This window comes from Medicago truncatula, chromosome 2 (genome assembly GCF_003473485.1).
Source record: "Medicago truncatula cultivar Jemalong A17 chromosome 2, MtrunA17r5.0-ANR, whole genome shotgun sequence".
NCBI lineage: Eukaryota > Viridiplantae > Streptophyta > Magnoliopsida > Fabales > Fabaceae > Medicago > Medicago truncatula.
The window spans coordinates 11545631-11564486 of NC_053043.1; the positions used below are offsets into that span (position 1 = coordinate 11545631).

At 30.6% G+C, this 18856-nt stretch overlaps 2 protein-coding genes and 1 pseudogene across 5 annotated transcripts; all 3 read left to right on the forward strand.

Annotated features, from left to right (window-relative positions):
- Window positions 1-2680: 2680 nt before the first annotated feature.
- On the forward strand, window positions 2681-7635 carry LOC11426608 (uncharacterized). 4 transcript variants are annotated; one of them, XR_005643973.1, is made up of 5 exons: window positions 3060-3237; window positions 4268-5116; window positions 5586-5744; window positions 6248-6315; window positions 7303-7439. XR_005643973.1 is itself a non-coding variant. In XM_024776176.2 (4 exons), exons 2-4 carry the CDS (start codon window positions 4268-4270, stop codon window positions 7537-7539), a joined length of 1245 nt encoding a protein of 414 aa, XP_024631944.1. In that variant the 5' UTR covers window positions 2681-2829. The 4 variants fall into 4 exon arrangements, 3 of the variants coding, with proteins under 3 accessions (XP_024631944.1, XP_024631943.1, XP_024631942.2); XM_024776176.2 differs by lacking the exons at window positions 3060-3237; window positions 6248-6315 and adding an exon at window positions 2681-2829 and having other exon boundaries at window positions 7303-7539; XM_024776175.2 differs by lacking the exon at window positions 6248-6315 and having other exon boundaries at window positions 3086-3237; window positions 7303-7539.
- A 2054-nt stretch (window positions 7636-9689) lies between these two features.
- On the forward strand, window positions 9690-18852 carry LOC11426609 (uncharacterized; annotated as a pseudogene).
- LOC112419106 (uncharacterized) lies at window positions 11005-13116 on the forward strand. Its single transcript, XM_039830401.1, has 4 exons — window positions 11005-11157; window positions 11472-11509; window positions 11764-11922; window positions 12714-13116. The coding sequence occupies exons 1-4, from the start codon at window positions 11139-11141 to the stop codon at window positions 12948-12950; spliced, it is 453 nt and encodes a 150-aa protein (XP_039686335.1). The 5' UTR covers window positions 11005-11138; the 3' UTR covers window positions 12951-13116.
- Window positions 18853-18856: the final 4 nt, after the last annotated feature.

Consider the following 18856-nt stretch of genomic DNA (forward strand, 5'->3'; position numbering starts at 1 on the left):
AATAAATATTTATTCACCAAAACATGGAGTAAGGTGCTTTTGAGATGTTCTAAGCTATGACGTTTACCAAATATATGAACAGTAGGTGTAAATTATGTATTTTCAATTTAAGTTTTAATGCTTCTAATTGAATACTGTCGAATGAATCACTTAGACACTAGTTTAAAAATATTCTTCTTTGATTAAGAAAAAAAAGTTGGTTCAACATTGTTAAGCTTGAAACAAATATTTATTCACCAAAAGTTAGAGTAAAGGTGTCTTTTCTCTTTTGAGATGTTCTAGGACGTTTAACAAATATACGGACAGTTAATGTAAATCATGTATTTTAATTTAAATTTTAATGCTTCTAACTAAATACGGTCGAATGAATCAATTGAAGACTAACTTTAAAATATTCTTCTTTGATTAAGAAAAAAAGTTGGTTCAACATTGTTAAGTTTGAAACAAATATTTATTCACCAAAATGTGGAGTAAGGTGCCTTTAAGATGTTCTAAGCTATGACATTTACCAAAAATATATGGACAGTAGACGTAAATCATGTATTTTAATTTAAGTTTTAATGCTTCTAACTGAATACGGTCGAATGAATCACTTGAAGACTATCTTTAAAATATTCTTATTTCATTAAGAAAAAAGTTGGTTCAACATTGTTAAGCTTGAAACAAATATTTATTCACCAAAAGATGGAGTAAGGTGCCTTTGAGATGTTCTAAGTTATGATGTTTAGCAAATACATGGACAGTAGATGTAAATCATGTATTTTAATTTAAGTGTTAATGCTTCTAATTGAATGCGGTCGAATGAATCACTTGAACACTAACTTTAAAATATTCTTCTTTGATTAAGAAAAAAAGTTGGTTCAACATTGTTAAGTTTGAAACAAATATTTATTCACCAAAATGTGGAGTAAGATGCCTTTAAGATGTTCTAAGCTATGACATTTACCAAAAATATATGGACAGTAGACGTAAATCATGTATTTTAATTTAAGTTCTAATGCTTCTAACTGAATACGGTCGAATGAATCACTTGAAGACTATCTTTAAAATATTCTTATTTCATTAAGAAAAAAGTTGGTTCAACATTGTTAAGCTTGAAACAAATATTTATTCACCAAAAGATGGAGTAAGGTGCCTTTGAGATGTTCTAAGTTATGATGTTTAGCAAATACATGGACAGTAGATGTAAATCATGTATTTTAATTTAAGTCTTAATGCTTCTAATTGAATGCGGTCGAATGAATCACTTGAACACTAACTTTAAAATATTCTTCTTTGATTAAGAAAAAAAGTTGGTTCAACATTGTTAAGTTTGAAACAAATATTTATTCACCAAAATGTGGAGTAAGGTGCCTTTAAGATGTTCTAAGCTATGACATTTACCAAAAATATATGGACAGTAGACGTAAATCATGTATTTTAATTTAAGTTCTAATGCTTCTAATTGAATACGGTCGAATGAATCACTTGAAGACTATCTTTAAAATATTCTTATTTCATTAAGAAAAAAGTTGGTTCAACATTGTTAAGCTTGAAACAAATATTTATTCACCAAAAGATGGAGTAAGGTGCCTTTGAGATGTTCTAAGTTATGATGTTTAGCAAATACATGGACAGTAGATGTAAATCATGTATTTTAATTTAAGTCTTAATGCTTCTAATTGAATGCGGTCGAATGAATCACTTGAACACTAACTTTAAAATATTCTTCTTTGATTAAGAAAAAAAGTTGGTTCAACATTGTTAAGTTTGAAACAAATATTTATTCACCAAAATGTGGAGTAAGGTGCCTTTAAGATGTTCTAAGCTATGACATTTACCAAAAATATATGGACAGTAGACGTAAATCATGTATTTTAATTTAAGTTTTAATGCTTCTAACTGAATACGGTCGAATGAATCACTTGAAGACTACCTTTAAAATATTCTTATTTCATTAAGAAAAAAGTTGGTTCAACATTGTTAAGCTTGAAACAAATATTTATTCACCAAAAGATGGAGTAAGGTGCCTTTGAGATGTTCTAAGTTATGATGTTTAGCAAATACATGGACAGTAGATGTAAATCATGTATTTTAATTTAAGTCTTAATGCTTCTAATTGAATGCGGTCGAATGAATCACTTGAACACTAACTTTAAAATATTCTTCTTTGATTAAGAAAAAAAAAAATTGGTACAACATTGTTAAGCTCGAAAAAAATATTTATTCACCAATAGATGGAGTAAGGAGCCTTTGAGATTTTCTAAGTTATGAGGTTTACCAAATACATGGACAGTAGATGTAAATCATGCATTTTAATTAAAGTCTTAATGTTTCTAATTGAATATGGTCGAATGAATCACTTGAAGTCTACCTTTAAAATATTCTTATTTGATTAAGAAAAAAAATTGGTTCAACATTGTTAAGCTTGAAACAAATATTTATTTACCAAAAGATGGAGAAAGGTGTCTTTTGAGATGTTCTAAGCTATGACGTTTAGTCGTTTACCACTAGAAATAAAATAAAAAACTTATTAAGGGAGGAAATTGTAGGTTTTAACATAAGAGGGGAGTGGAAAGTAATTCAAGTTTCTTTTAGGGGAGGAGAGTGAAATGTTTTCTAATATGTTTTGCATAAGAGGTAAAAATGAGTGTATATTTTAACATAAGAGGGAAGATGAGTGTAATTCAAGCATCTTTCAAAGGAGGAGGGGAGAGTGTAATTTTTACTCATTAAAATATGGTCAGATTATTTTATAACATAGGTTCAACCTTTTTATGAATCAGATGAAATATAGCGAGCTTTCACTTGTGATTACTGGAACCGTGGTTAGTTTATTTTCAGACAAAGGTTTGAGCTTTCTTCTAAATCAGATTAACTATTGTGTGACTTAACTCGTTATCGATCGAACTTTTGTTAGTTATTTTCTGTTAATGGTTTGACCTTACTTGTATATTAGATGAACTATAATGAGACTTAGATTAGTCGAAATATGGGCTGAAACAAAAAAAATAAAATAAAATTTTAGAGACTGAAATCAAAGTTTGATCAATTGTTAGTGACCAAAAAATTAGGGGAAAACGCATTTCGTTACAATTGATGTGCTCTATTGTATGTCATAGCTTAGAATATCTCAAAAGACACCTTACTGTATCTATTGGTGAATAAATATTTGTTTGAAGCTTAACAATTTTGAACCATCTTTTATTAATTTCTAAGTACTACTAGTTTCAAGAATTTCCTCCCAAGTTTTTTGCGGTACCTCCTACACACTTAATTAACATCATCATCATCATAGTTAGCACAAACATGAATATTTATCTCTTCTCAGTTTTGTCCATCAAAACTAACATGATTTGTTTTAGTTTGTTCATCAATTTCGTCTTATTATTATAAGAGATAATTTTTCTCTTTAAGTCAAATGGTATATAGTTCGGTGCACTATAACACCATTATCATCCTTCAAAACGAAGTTTGATTTTGGTGAAAAATAACATTCCAATTGTTGATAAAAAAATATAAAAAATTAGTTACATGTTACATATTTTACTTCTTTAATTTTTTTTTAGGCCAAATACATCCCGGGGTCTTTTAAATTTTACATTTGTACTATATCAATGTTCTAACCGAATCCATTTTACATGAAAGCATTTTTCTGAATTGGATTTTGTGAAATACTGAACTTGAGAAATGAATTTGATTTTGAAGAAAAATGGATATGGAATGGTTTTAGAGCTTTTAAAATTTAGAATGTCCGATTAGAAACTTCTGCAATGCGTATGGTAGTTTTTCTTTTTCATATTTAATTCTGGATTTTTTTTTTAAATAAAAAATTGATGAGATGAAGAAGATGAAGATCTTGGATTAAGGATGAAGATGATGATTTGTACATGACACATCACTACTAAACAACCACATAAGCAGTTTTTAACAGAGTTTTATAGGAAAATGTAACGTCGCAAACATTGTCGTAAATATTGTGTAACTTAAAGGATCAATTTAAAATTTAAAAAATTTAAAGGATCGATCCAATACAAATGTAAAACTTAAAGGACCCTAGGAGATATTTGACCTTTCTTTTATTTGCGGTTAAGAAATCATAATTTTAAAAGTGAATTGTCACTTCAAATATTTACTATGAAAAGTCAAATCTATACATGTTTTTGTTTTACTTTGTTAGTGAATTTCATATTTGGCACTGTTATTTCATTTTATTTTTGAGGGGGGCATTGTTAACTTAATGCTTTCTTTATATGCAATTGCTTTTAATAATTGTTGCTTTAAACAGATGATCAACACGAGGTTTGTGTCACAAAATTGGAACCTTTCATGGGCAATCCTAGCACTAGTGTTATTGTCAAGCACACCATTCTCATCAGCTACTTTTAGGAAGACAAAAAAATATATCCAAACACAAGTTTTTTTCTCTCCTAAGATTGAACTAAGTCCAGGATCTGTTTCAAATAAATTTTATTATGATGCTGATTTTCCAAGAGGTCATATTTCACTTAAGAGTTTCTTTGCTGAAGTAGTTAATGAATCAGGGAATTCAGTACCTCTCCATCAAACTTATCTACACCATTGGACTGTTACAAGATACCACCAACCTAAAAATGTGACAAACAATAGTAAAGAAGGTATTATTTTAAAAAGAAATCATGGATTTTGTGAAGAGAATGTTATTGAACAAAACTATGGTCTTGGGTCTGAAACAAGAGGCACAAATACATATATTCCTGACCCTTATGGCATAGAAGTTGGTAATCCTGAAGAAATTCCAAAAGGGTACGTGGAAAAATGGTTAATTAATGTTCATGCTATTGATACCAGGGGTGTGGAAGATAGAATGGGGTGTATTGAGTGTAAGTGTGATTTGTATAATGTTACAAAGGATGAAAATGGAAAAATATTGAGTCCAAATTATAAGGGGGGATTGCAATGTTGTCCTGATAATAGTAAGTGTAAGTTGAGTAAAGGATTTTTAGGACCAAAACAAAATCTTTATTTAAAATACACTATTATGTGGATCAAATGGAAAAAGTATATGGTGCCTGTCAAGATTTATATATTTGATGTGACTGATAGTTTGAAGATTTCAGATAAGTCTAAAGAAAAGAGACTAAACCATGATTGCAAGGTAAGCCAAATCAAAATATAATTTATATAAAAATTTAATTTCCTTCAACATGATAGGACATAACATGATCATTTGTTATATATTGTATTTCCTACAAATTTGTTGAAATCACATCAATTGGTATTAGTGTCTCGGCCTAATACATGTTATGACTTTTGTGCAATTCATATGTACACTTATATGTTGCTTTCTTTTGATATAAGTCTAAAGAAAGGATTCTAACATAAGTATATACTTTTTTTGAGAGAAACATAAGTATATACTTAGTTCTTCGAGTTATGTAATTTTACTTTCGAATATACTTGTTCATATATCTATATAGTTAATATAATTTGATGTGTATATAAATATTTTTACATAGTTGATGCATAATTATTAAAATCCTATTTGAATCTCAATTTAACAAGAAAAAAAAATATATAATACTAGTTCATGTGTGAGTAACATAAATTCTTTGTTACATATACAGATTGAATATGAAGTTGAAACTTGCAACACAAGTTTTGAGAATCCAAGTAGTTGTGTCGATGTCAAGAGAACAAGCTTCCCAATGCAAAATGGTGGTTATCTCATCTATGGAGTTGGTCATCAACATTCAGGTGCAATTGGATCAACTCTATATGGAAAGGTGAACATTATAATTGCAATCATTGTTAATATTTGAATACCACTGCTCACTAGTGACATGGTGCATACACACGGACGGACCCATGTAGAGCATGATGTGGGCCTGGGCCTTCACTTGATTTGAAAATGAAAATAAAAAATTAATACCCTTCTATTGTGTTGGTGGTAAGATAGTATTTTCTTGGTATTACCTTTTGGCTATGTGTAGTTCTAGTTCCAGATTATTAAGTTTTTTTTACCTTAAAGTAATGACTTCATAGATAATAGAAGTGTATAGTCTATACAATATAGATTATTATTATATTATAATATATATACAAAAGGAACAACATAGAGAGAATTAAGGGGAAGATATATTATTTATTTTAATAATTTAATAACACATAATATATATAATTATTTTGGTAGGTAGTGCTTATTTGAGTATGAGTTCTGATTATTCGAGTGAATTTATACTATTAGTTTTGATAGTGTTTACTTTTCTGTTGATATATTTGCTTTCAGAGTAGTTTTTGATATTAACTGCGACAACTGTAACAATTGAAAAAGATCTTTCTGCTATCAAAAATCAGGTGCGAAATCTCTAGAGAAATGAATGATAAAATGAAAAAATTGTTTGATTTTTTATATCGAGTGTGTTCTTATTGACACTGTAAATGAGAAAATCATTCAATATTTTAAGATATGAAAAACCGTAGAGATAATTATTATGTATATTTATGCTTTTAAAAATGAAATGTTACATGTGTTACCTACATCATTTAAAAATTTTGGGTCCGTCATTTGACATGGCCCTCATTATACAATATTTATGGGTCCGGTCCCTGTGCATACATACCTTAAAAATAAATAAGTTGTGTTATTTGAAAAATTAAAATTGTTCAACTTTTACCACAACTTTTAAATGGTTAACGGAGTACAAATAAGTATTTAACTACGTTAAGAAAATGATTAAGGGAAATATCTGGTATAAAAACTCATGAATCATCAATGTGTTTAAACTTGATTAACATAATTTTTAAGAGGGTTAATAGTGCTTTATCTCCCTGTAATATAAGTCATTTCCGATTTTTCCTCGTGTAATTTTTTTTTATTTACCCCCTTATAACCCTTTTTAAGATATATGCAAATCTACATGTAGTTAAACACATGCAAATTATGGTTAAACCACAATCAAAGTCGTGAACGATGAAGTTGCATTGCCACTTCATGAGTTTCGACATGTAATATATCTCTTAATCATCTACCAAACGTAATTAACAATCTAGTTAAACTTTGTTAATCCCTTAAAAAATTGTTGCGCAAGTTATCTAAAATTGTTCGTGTAAAAATAATTTATCAAAATAAAAAATGAGTTTTAAATTTGCGGTTTCCCTCATCCAATTATATATATTGGGCATCTTGATATTTTGCTTTAATGTGATCAACCTTTATAATTAGACTATATATGCTACTTTTACTTCGTTTATTAGTTATACTCTTTGTACCCTTATTACTTTAATATTTTAATTAAATATTGGATCAAAGTTTTGAAATTTTGGCTGTGATATTAATGTTAGGATGGGAGAGTTATATGTACTTCAATCCCAAAGTACGGAAAAGGAAGGAAAGCAGGAAATGAGAAAGGGTATATTGTAGGAATGTCAACATGTTACCCTAAACCAGGTTCTATCAAGATATTTGATGGTGAGACTTTAACATTAGAGAGTAACTACAGTAGCAACATAAGTCACTCTGGAGTAATGGGACTTTTCTATTTCTTGGTGGCAGAAAAGCTACCACATTACCATGTTTAACATTCCTATCATTCTTTGTATGGTGAATTATACAATGGATTACTTTGATAGTATCAAACTTAATTTAAATTTCAGTTAGATTTATGTTATCATTTAGTTGCTTTTGTTATTATGTTGTGTTAAGCTACCAATTGTGAAGTTGGTTAGTTAATCTTGTGTGAACAACTTATCTATGTAATGTTGTACCCTATCATTTCAGTACCCTTTTGATTTATTCTCTTTACTTGGATCATTGATAACTCTTCATCACATGTAGATTTTTAACGTCTTTTGTCTTTACTTACACTAGCTGTATCGAATGGAAATACACCCAACACGTAAATGTGTCTTTTTCCATAAGATTGCGCGATAATGGAAAATTTTGTACACATGTAATGACCCAAGGGAAATCTTCCATTATCGCGTAATATTCTTGTGTCATTATCCTTGTGTACAAAATTTTGGTTAATTTGTTGATAAAGTTAGAAGTCTTTTTAGAAATTGGTTCCATCAATATCTCATTTATGTCTTTCTCTTTCTCTTGATGAAATCTTCCATTTCTTAGAATATGCAAGCCAAGTAAGTAACACACTTTTCTGTACATATTTTTTAATTATGTTAATTTTTATAATTAAAAAAAACTTTGCACGCCATGTCCCTAATATGTTTAGATTAGTTTATGGGTGCGTTTGTTTTAGCTTTAAAAAAATAAATTTTGTGTTAAAATAATCTAGAGATTAATTTTTAATGATTTAAAAAAAAAAATTGAAGTTATTTTTGTTTGCCTATTATCCATAAAAATCCTTTTTTTTTTTTTTTTTTTTAAAGAAAATGAGTTTTAACATGTGCATGTGTTACCTCTTTGTTTAAAAAAAAAAAAAGATTTTGAGAAAAGCTAATCCTAATAGCTTTTCATTTTAGAGTCAAAATATATTTGTTTGATAAAATGATTTTTCTAAAAATCCTAAACAAACACTTAAAAATAAAAATAAAAAGTGATTTTTTTAGGAAACAATTAAATTTCTTTTGAAAAATATCCAAAAAAAAACGGGGCCTATGTGTCAAAAACATTTGTGATAAAAAAGAAACTGTAATCTTTGATATCATTTTTAATGAAATCCTAATACCACAATTAAAAAAAATTACATCCTTGTGCTTATACAATTTCGTTATGGTCCTCAAATTACTAGTGTTCATCAATTGGACGTTGTTACTCGTAAGCACATTTTCTTCTCCATCTAAATTCATTATTTTATTTTCCAATCAATGTTCAATTTTTGAGTTGGTTTTAAACTTGGAATTCTCATTTTGCAGTTTTTATTTTTATAAACAACTTTTTTTTTTATTTTTTATCGGAGTACAAGTGCAATCCTAACGTAATTGCATAGTGAAAAAACTCTACGCACCTTCTATAAAAGGTTGCAAAACTTCCACTAAATCATGTACTCAAAAGCCAGAAAAGAAAAAAAAAAAAAAACCAAAACCTTTAATTTACATAATGTTTTCTTTCTTTGGCTTTGCACGAGTGTGTTTTCTCTTTCTCTAATTATTTACTATTTTAAAACTAAAGTTTCTTTTAAGTGTTTTGGGGACCAACATTTATTAAATGTTGCTAATAAGATTCAAGAATAGAAATTATTGAAAAATTCTATATAAAAAAAAATATTTTTTAAAGTTTCAATGTATTGAATGTATCATTTTTAAGATAAAGTTTTGTTTTTGAACTTGTTAACAAATACCCTCAAGACACTTGTTAGTATTTCCCAAATTTATTCTAGTCTGGTTATATGATCCGTTTGATTTAGATAAACCATTTCAATGGAGACAATAACAATCTTCCATGTGCTTCTAATTATCACTTGGAAAACCTATCTAACTTTTTATATAAAAAAAAAAAAAAAAAAAACATATGTTAGGCTTTAATCAAATAAGCTGTTTTATACATGTTGGGGGTCCTATAAGAGGAACATAACATTGTTAGTCAAAAAAAGAATATTTTATAGTTAGTCTCCAAGTGATTCATTCGACCCTATTCATTTAGAAGCATTGAATCTTACTGTCCATATTTGGATAATCTTTGTTTTGTTACAACCATATTTGGAACATTTGAAAAGGCACATTGCAACATCTTTTGGTGAATATATATTTGTTTCAAGCTTAACGATTTTGAACCATCTTTTAATATATAGTTGCTAAATGCTACACTATCATTTTCAAGAATAATTCCTTCCCAAGTTTCTGAGGTACGTTCCTTCACACTTAATCATCATCATCATTGACATAAACATGAATATCCATCTTTGCTTATGTTTGTTCATCAATTTTGTCTTATTATTAGGAGTATAGTAGCAGTAGCTAGTAGTAGTATTCTAGCTAGCTCTTTTCAAACAAAAGAAATGCAATTTGATGCTTTGAGTGCAGTTTCTTTTACCATCATTTTCTTGATATGCATAGAAATGTGAGAGCTTCTATGATAGATTAATTAGGAGATAATTTTTCTCTCTAAATCTAAGGGTGTATAATTTGTTGCACTATACAATCCAAGTCCATCATCCTTCAAAATGAAGTTTGATTTTGAGTGAAAAATAACATACAAATTTGGGTTAATATATGATTATCCTCTGTAATATTAGCAATTTTCGTTTCACCCTCTGTAAAAATATTTTTGTTTAGATTTCAACCCTGTAATTTGAAAATTCTTTGGTTTTGGACCTTCATAGCATCAAATTACAAAATTTAAGGTACTTTCGCCTCTTGTAATTTGGGATAATTTCGGTTTACCCTCCTGCCATATCATCAATTTTGTACAGTCAAAAGTCGTGAAGGTCCAAAACCGAATCTTCAAATTACAGAGTTGAAATCTAATTTTTTTTTACAGGAGGTAAACCGAAAATCGCTAATATTAAAAGGGTAAACATGTATTATAACCAATTTTTACAGTAAAAAAAGTAATAATTACACATTTTACTTCTTTTACTTTTTTTTATTTGCACATAAAAAAAATCCTCATTTATAAAGTGAATTGATTGACTTCAAATATTTTACTATACACGAACCAAATCTATATATGTTTTCATTTTACTTGGCATGGTTTAATGACTTCTATATATGCAATTGCTTTTAATTATTTGTTTTGTATAAACAGATCAAGATGAGGTTTGTATCACAAACAAGGAACCTTTTATGGGCAATCCTAGCACTAGTGTTGTTGTCAAGCACACCATTCTCATCATATGCTTTTAGGAAGACCAAAAAAATTATTCAAACACAAGTTTTTTTCTCTCCCAAGATTGAACTAAGTCCAGGATCTGTTTCAAATAAAATATATTATGATGTTGATTTTCCAAGTGGTCATATTTCAGTCAAAAATTTCTTTGCTGAAGTAGTTGATGAATCAGGGCATTCAATACCTCTCCATCAAACTTATCTACACCATTGGGTTGTTGTGAGATACCACCAACCTAAAAATGTGACAAACAATAGCCAACAAGGTTTTATTTTTAAAAGAAATCATGGATTTTGTCAAGAGAATGTTTTTGGACAATACTATGGTCTTGGATCTGAAACAAGAGGCACAAATACATATATTCCTCAACCTTATGGAATAGAAGTTGGTAATCATGAAGAAATTCCAAAAGGGTATGTGGAAAAATGGTTGATTAATGTTCATGCTATTGATACTAGGGGTGTAGAAGATAGAATGGGGTGTATTGAGTGTAAGTGTGATTTGTATAATGTTACAAAGGATGAAAATGGAAAAATATTGAGTCCAAATTATAAGGGGGGATTGCAATGTTGTCCTGATAATAGTAAGTGTAAGCTGAGTAAAGGGTTTTTAGGACCAAAACAAAGTGTTTATTTGAAATACACTATTACTTGGGTTAATTGGGAAAAGTATATGATTCCTGTTAAGATTTATATATTTGATGTGACTGATACTTTGAAGATTTCAGATAAGTCCAAAGGAATGAGACCAAACCATGATTGCAAGGTAAGCCAAATGATCATATGTTATATATTGTATTTATCATTGATTAAACGTACAAATTTGTTGAAATCTCGTCGATTGGTACTGTCAGAGTCAGGTTGATACATGTTATGATTAGATTAGATGTGTACATAAAATGTTTTTACACTGTTAATTATGCATAGTAATTAAATTCATATTTGAATCTCAATTTTATTAGAAAAATATATATAATACTAGTTCGTGTGATTAACATATATTCTTTGTTACATATACAGCTTGAGTATGAAGTTGAACCTTGCAACACAAGTTTTGTGAATCGCAGTAGTTGTGTTGATGTCAAGAGAGCAAGCTTCCCAATGCAAAACGGCGGTTATGTCATATATGGAGTTGGCCATCAGCATTCAGGTGCAATTGGATCAACTCTATATGGACAGGTGACATTAAATTATCACAATAAGTGTTAACTTTTGAATACTACTTTGAAGTTACATGGTGCCTACATACATGAAAATATTGCAGCATTGAGTAGCTTAAAACTAAATAAGTTGTGTTATTTCAACAATTAAATTTTGTCTATTTTAACCACAACTTTTTAAATGGTTCTCATGGTTTAAATATGTGGCTTATTATGCTAAGTAAAAGAATAATAAATTTATCTTTATTAACCATCATTGTTTCTTCATCAACAACAAATATAAACGTGTTTTTTTAAAAGACATATTTCGACGTGATTAACCATAATTTTTTAGATGTTCAAATGATCTCCATCAAAACTCGTAAATTATGGTTAACCACATCAACTATCGTTGTTGATGAAGTTATGTTGATGCAGCGGCGGAGCTCTTAAGAAGCCCAAGGGAGCACCCCCACCAATTTTTTTTACATAAAATAACTTAGGAAGATACAAAAATACATCTCACATTTGGGGGAAATGACTATGACTTTTACTTTAGTATTTTTAGATCCCCTTAATATTTTAGGCAAGATCTGCCACTGATGTTTGACGAGTTTTGACACCTAGTATAGCTCTTAATCATCTATAGAACCTAATTAACCATCAAAAGTTTAAAACCGATTGTACAAAAATAATTTCTCAAAATAAAAAGGAGTTCTAAATTTGCATTTTTCTCAAATCAAAGTTATATATTGGGTATATTGCCATTTTAGTGTTTTAGTTAAATATTGTATCCAAGTTTTGAAAATTTGATTGCGACATCAATGCCAGGATGGGAGGGTTATATGTACTTCAATCCCAAAATATGGAAAAGGAAGGAGGGCAGGAGATGAGAAAGGGTATGTTGTAGGAATGTCAACTTGTTACCCTATACCAGGTTCTATCAAGATATTTGATGGTGAAATTTTAACTTTAGAGGCTAACCACAGCAGCAACATAAGATACTCTGGAGTGATGGGGCTTTTCTATTTCTTGGTGGCAGAAAAACTACCACCTTACCGTGTTTAACATTTCTATCGTTCTGTGTAGTAATAATATACGATAGATTGCTTTGATAATGTAAAACTTAATTTAAATTTCAGTTTGATTTATGTTATCGTTTAGTTGTTTCTTCTATTATGTTGTGTTTGGTTAGTTTTAAGTTAAACTAAGAATTACGAAGTTGGTTAGTTAATCGTGCGTGAATAACTTCTTTATATAATGTTGTACCCTATCATTTCAGTTCACTTTTGATATATTCTCTTCACCTGCATGATCAACTTCTTTCCTTTCCCAGCAATCATGAACCCACTTGGCTTAGAGACGGATACCACGGTCATCTCCATGGCTAGAAAAGAATTGGTGTTAATGAACATTTCCGAAACTCCATATCCGCTAACTTGAATCCTCCTTCCTTGATTGTGTTTTGAATGGTCCTTCGGAAGATCATGCAGTTATCGGTTGAGTGGTTATAGGAATTGTACCATTTATAATACATTTGGCCTTTGATCTCCTCGGTCGAGGGGTCATGTGACCATCTAGTCGCTGAATCTGCTTTTCTTTTTTAGCAAATGATCAAATATATGGTCAACTTTCGTTATGTCAAAGGCATAAACATTGCGGTCTTAGGATGGATATTGGTGTTCTTCCCTTTGATTGACCTCAAGGCAGGACACATATAGGTTTTCCCTTTCGGGATTTCAGCCTTTAGTATATTTGTTGTTATATCGGCCAACACATCATCATCATCATCATCAAACTTGCCATTTTTATGATAGATTTAGGTATGGACCTCTCCCTTAGCTAACACTCTTTTTTTTTTCTTTCTTGAATGAACTGCTCTGTGTGCTCCTCGGGAAACCAATTTGTTCAGGTCATGACTGTCTAACCTAACCAATTTCTCTTTTAGATGTGGATGCATGCTATTGATAGCCATTGATGCATATTCAATGTCGAGAAATTATACCAAACATTTCTCAGCAGTCTCCATGGACCTCTCAATGAAGTCAACAACTGATTTATCTACTTGTTGTGTAAAATTCATCAAATTAGTTGACATTACTTCTGGTTGAGACCAATAAAACATGTCATGGAAACACCTTTCCATTTTGGATTAAGTTTGGTGGGAGGTAAGAGTACCACGAGAAAGTTGTTCATGCCAACGATAAGGTAGCAAAGTCAAGATTCTTATCTCCTATGGACAGAGGCACCAAATTGTCTACCCATTATAGATATGGCTTCCTATACTCATGCATATCCATTGGTTTCAATTGTATCCCAAAGTACCCCTTGAATTGTATCGGCTATAAGCTAGAGGCCTTACCTCGGCTACACCATTGTTTCTCTAATGAGTCGCTTGAGCTAATATAAGGTTATATTGGCAAAGTGGATTCATGATTCATGGTTGTTCATCAACATAATTTACTGCTAGTCGAGGTCTCTTCAAACCCACCAGGGTTGGTACAGAAGCATCGAGTCGTAGAAGGTATGTTCAGGATTAGCCGATGCAGGTGGAAAACTTGTTTGTGGATATTCCGTCTGGTAGTCCTAAACTTGATGTGAGATTTCTCCTACTAGTTCATAGTCGTGTCCTCAATCGCGAGACATGTTTGTTTTACTAGTGCACAATTATGCCATAAGGCAGAAATTGCGGGATGCCAATTTGTTTTACTACTTTAGGTGACCTCCGTGTCAAATGTATCTTACCTGCTTGAAGCAAAAGGATAAATTTTCAAAAATAAGTTTGTTAGGTTGATTGGATGTGAATTACAATGTAATTAGTGGCGGAGTTAGAAAAAATAGTTTGGGTGGGCCATTAAAAGTTTGACTAAAAAGTTTGAGTACTTTAAAAAAATGAATTACATAGTTTACTACTGGTATAAATTACGAATCTTTTTTGTTTAATACAACTGTTAATTGAAGGAATTTTCAATTGACAAGACAATATAAAGGAGATTTGAAAACCCGAAAAATTAGAAGGTATGTAAACCTCCGCTACCAAAACAAGTATAAGCATGACAAAAATCACATGTTACTTTTAGAACCGTCGAAAACCTAAACCATTGAAAAATTGTTTAAAAACTCGTAAAATAAACCTATAATTTTTAATTTTTTAATTTTCTAGGTGGGCCACTACACCAATTAATGGGGATTTAGATCTGTCGGACTCTAAAACCGCATCAAAATTGTTTAAAATCTCGCAAAATAGACATACGGTCGTTAATTTTTTTATTTTTCTGGGTGGGCCGTGACGCACCCCATCCCATGCACTCCGCCCCCGAATGTAATTATAGTTTGACTATTGCATATTAGCCAATCAACATGGCGTACCGTGCATAACCCCTATTCGGATAATTTTCACGGATGTTGCGTGATAGCTCTCTTGGTAGTGGGATCGTGGCACCCCATGTTTGGCCTCACTTTCCTCTTCTCAGCATGACCTGTTGACAAGGTCTCTTTATGTGTGGATCCACTAAAAATTGTGTCTCTTTCCTCATTCCTTGGAATAACTATTGGCGTTGAAAGCAGGGATAGGGATCGTGGGTAATGTGTCATTGTCCACTCCCGCTATGCTTGTGACTCAATTTTTGAGCATTTAACGACCAACATATTGATTTGATGGCCTTGAAAGAATCATCTTCCTCACTCAGTTTTTCTAGCATCGCATACCCTATACTATAGAGAGGAGCATTCTTGCATGATTGCGTCATCACCTATTTATCGAGTTCGGCTAAAATGATAATTATTTTTAAGTGTAAATAACACCATATCCAATATATCAGCCTTTAGTTTTGAAGTTATACTAAAAGATATTCTTTGATGCTTTTCAAATAAACATTTCCCCCTCTGTGCTTTGTGACAAGGGCCTCTGAACAAGTTGCTCCCAAGTCTTTTCTTCTAGTAATTTCTTCATTGAATATGACATCCTTTACTTGAGATGAAGTATTTAACATGGAGAGTTGAAACTAATGCACTCCTCTTACCAAAGTCATACACCTAAAGTGTGAACACCTGTAACATGCTTTCAAACTTTGTGCCCTACGATCTGGAACACATGCAACATGCATTTAATGCATCGTAATCAATTGTATCTTTGCTGGATAACCACATGTTGTGGGTCCTACAATAAGAGGAACATAAATATTGTTAGTCAAAAAAGAATGCTGTATTTTATAGTTAGTCTCCGAGTACATTCATTCGACCCTATTAGAAGCATTGAATCTTACTGTCCATATTTGGTAAACGCATAGCTTGGCTTTGGAACATCTGAAAAGGCACATTGTTCCATCTTTTGGTGAATAAATATTTGTTTCAAGCTTAACAGTTTTTGAACCATCTTTTAATAATTGCTAAATGCTACACTATTATTTTCAAGAATAATTTATTCCCAGGTTTTTGAGGTACGTTCCTTCACACTTAATCATCATCATCATTGTTGGCATAAACATAAATATCCATCTTTTCTGAGTTTTGCTTATCAAAGATAACATGATTTGCTTATATTTCTTCATCAATTTTGTCTTATTATTAGTTGTATAGTAGCAGTAGCTAATAATATTCTAGCTAGCTCTTTTCATACAAAAGAAATGCAATTTGATGTGGTTTTCAATCATTTTCTTAACTTTGAGTGTAGTTTCTTTTACCATCATTTTCTTGATATGCATAGAAATGTGAGAGCTTCTATGATAGATTAATTAGGAGATAATTTTTCTCTCTAAATCTAAGGGTGTATAGTTTGTTGCCCTATACAATCCAAGTCCATCATCCTTCAAAATGAAGTTTGATTTTTCGTGAAAAATGACATTCGAATTTTTTATAATAAAAATAATAATAACTACATATTACATATTTTACTTTTTTTTATTTGCAGATAAAAAAAAATCTTCATTTATAAAGTAAATTGATCACTTCAAATATTTACTATAAAGGAGTCAAATCTATATATGTTTTCATATTACTTAGTAAGTGAATATCATATTTGGCATGGTTAACTTAATGCCTTCTTATAAACAGATCAACATGAGGTTTGTATCACAGACTAGGAACCTTTCATGGGCAATCCTAGCACTAGTGTTGTTATCAAGCACACTATTCTCATTAGCTGCTTCTAGGAAGACCAAAAAAAATATTCAAACAAAAGTTTTCTTCTCTCCCAAGATTGAACTAAATCCAGGATCTGTTTCAAATAAAGTATTTATGGATGTTGATTTTCCAAGAGGTCATATTTCACTCAAGAGTTTCTTTGCTGAAGTAGTTAATGAATCAGGGAATTCAGTACCTCTCCATCAAACTTATCTACATCATTGGATTGTTGTAAGATATCACCAACCTAAAAATGTGGCAAACAATAGTGAAGAAGGTATTATTTTTAAAAGAAACAATGGATTTTGTCAAGAGAATGTTTTTGGACAATACTATGGTCTTGGATCTGAAACAAGAGGCACAAATACATATATTCCTGACCCTTATGGCATAGAAGTTGGTAATCCTGAAGAAATTCCAAAAGGGTATGTGGAAAAATGGTTTATTAATGTTCATGCTATTGATACTAGGTGTAGAAGATAGAATGGGGTGTACTGAGTGTAAGTGTGATTTGTATGGTGTTACAAAGGATGAAAATGGAGAAGCTTTGAGTCCAAATTATAAAGGAGGATTGCAATGTTGTCCTGATAATAGTAAGTGTAAGCTGAGTAAAGGGTTTTTAGGACCAAAACAAAGTCTTTATTTGAAATACACCGTTAAGTGGGTTAATTGGGAAAAGTTTATGGTGCCTCTCAAGATTTATATATTTGATGTGACTGATACTTTGAAGATTTTAGATAAGTCCAAAGGAAAGAGACTAAACCATGATTGCAAGGTAAGCTAAATCAAATTATAATTTTATATAAAATTATATTTCATGTGTGAGTAACTGAGATTATTTGCTATGTGTACAGTTTGAATATGAAGTAGAACCTTGCAGCACAAGTTATTTAAATCGTAGTGGTTGTGTTGATGTCAAAAGAGCAAGCTTCCCAATGCAAAATGGTGGTTATGTCATCTATGGAGTTGGTCATCAGCATTCAGGTGCAATTGGATCAACTCTATATGGAAAGGTGAACATTAAATAATTGCAATCATTGTTAATATTTGAATGCTACTCCTACTCTCTAATGACATGGTGCATACATACCTTAAAATAAAAAAAGTTGTGTTATTTGAAAAATTAAATTTGTTCAACCTTTACCACAACTTTAAACGTGACGATGCTTTAGGTTTTCACATTTACATGTACTTAAACACATGTAAATTATGGTTAAACCACATCCAAACATGGATGATGAAGTTGAATCGACTCTTGACGAGTTTTAACATCTAATATGTCTCTTAATCATCTATCGAATGTATTTAACAATCTATTTTAACTTTGTTAATCCCTTCAAAAGTTAATGTGAAAATTGTTGTTCAAAAATAATTTTCTGAAATGAAAATGAGTTTTAAGTTTGCAATTTTGACCCATCCAATTATATATTGGGCATGGTGATCTTTTGTATTAATTTGATCAACTTCATAATTAGACTATATATGCTACTGTTACCTCATTTGATTACTTATACTCTTTGTACCCTTGTCAGGATGGAAGAGTTATATGTACTTCAATCCCAAAATATGGAAAAGGAAAGAGAGCAGGAAATGAGAAAGGATATGTTGTAGGCATGTCAACATGTTACCCTAAACCAGGTTCTATCAAGATATTTGATGGTGAAAATTTAACATTAGAGACTAACTACAGTAGCAACATAAGACACTCTGGAGTAATGGGACTTTTCTATTTCTTGGTGGCAGAAAAGCTACCATATTACCATGTTTAACATTCCTCTCATTCTTTGTTCGGTGATTTATACAATGGATTACTTTGATAGTATCAAACTTAATTTAAATTTTCGGCTAAGCTA

Bases quoted from the DNA above. Each gene is read 5' to 3' on its own strand.
- LOC112419106 (XM_039830401.1), top strand. The intron at 11,510-11,763 runs GTAAGCCAAATG...TTACATATACAG, and splicing joins GACCAAACCATGATTGCAAG to CTTGAGTATGAAGTTGAACC. The intron at 11,923-12,713 runs GTGACATTAAAT...CATCAATGCCAG, and splicing joins GATCAACTCTATATGGACAG to GATGGGAGGGTTATATGTAC.
- LOC11426608 (XM_024776176.2), top strand. From the start codon at position 4,268: ATGATCAACACGAGGTTTGTGTCACAAAATTGGAACCTTTCATGGGCA. The intron at 5,117-5,585 runs GTAAGCCAAATC...TTACATATACAG, and splicing joins GACTAAACCATGATTGCAAG to ATTGAATATGAAGTTGAAAC. The intron at 5,745-7,302 runs GTGAACATTATA...TATTAATGTTAG, and splicing joins GATCAACTCTATATGGAAAG to GATGGGAGAGTTATATGTAC.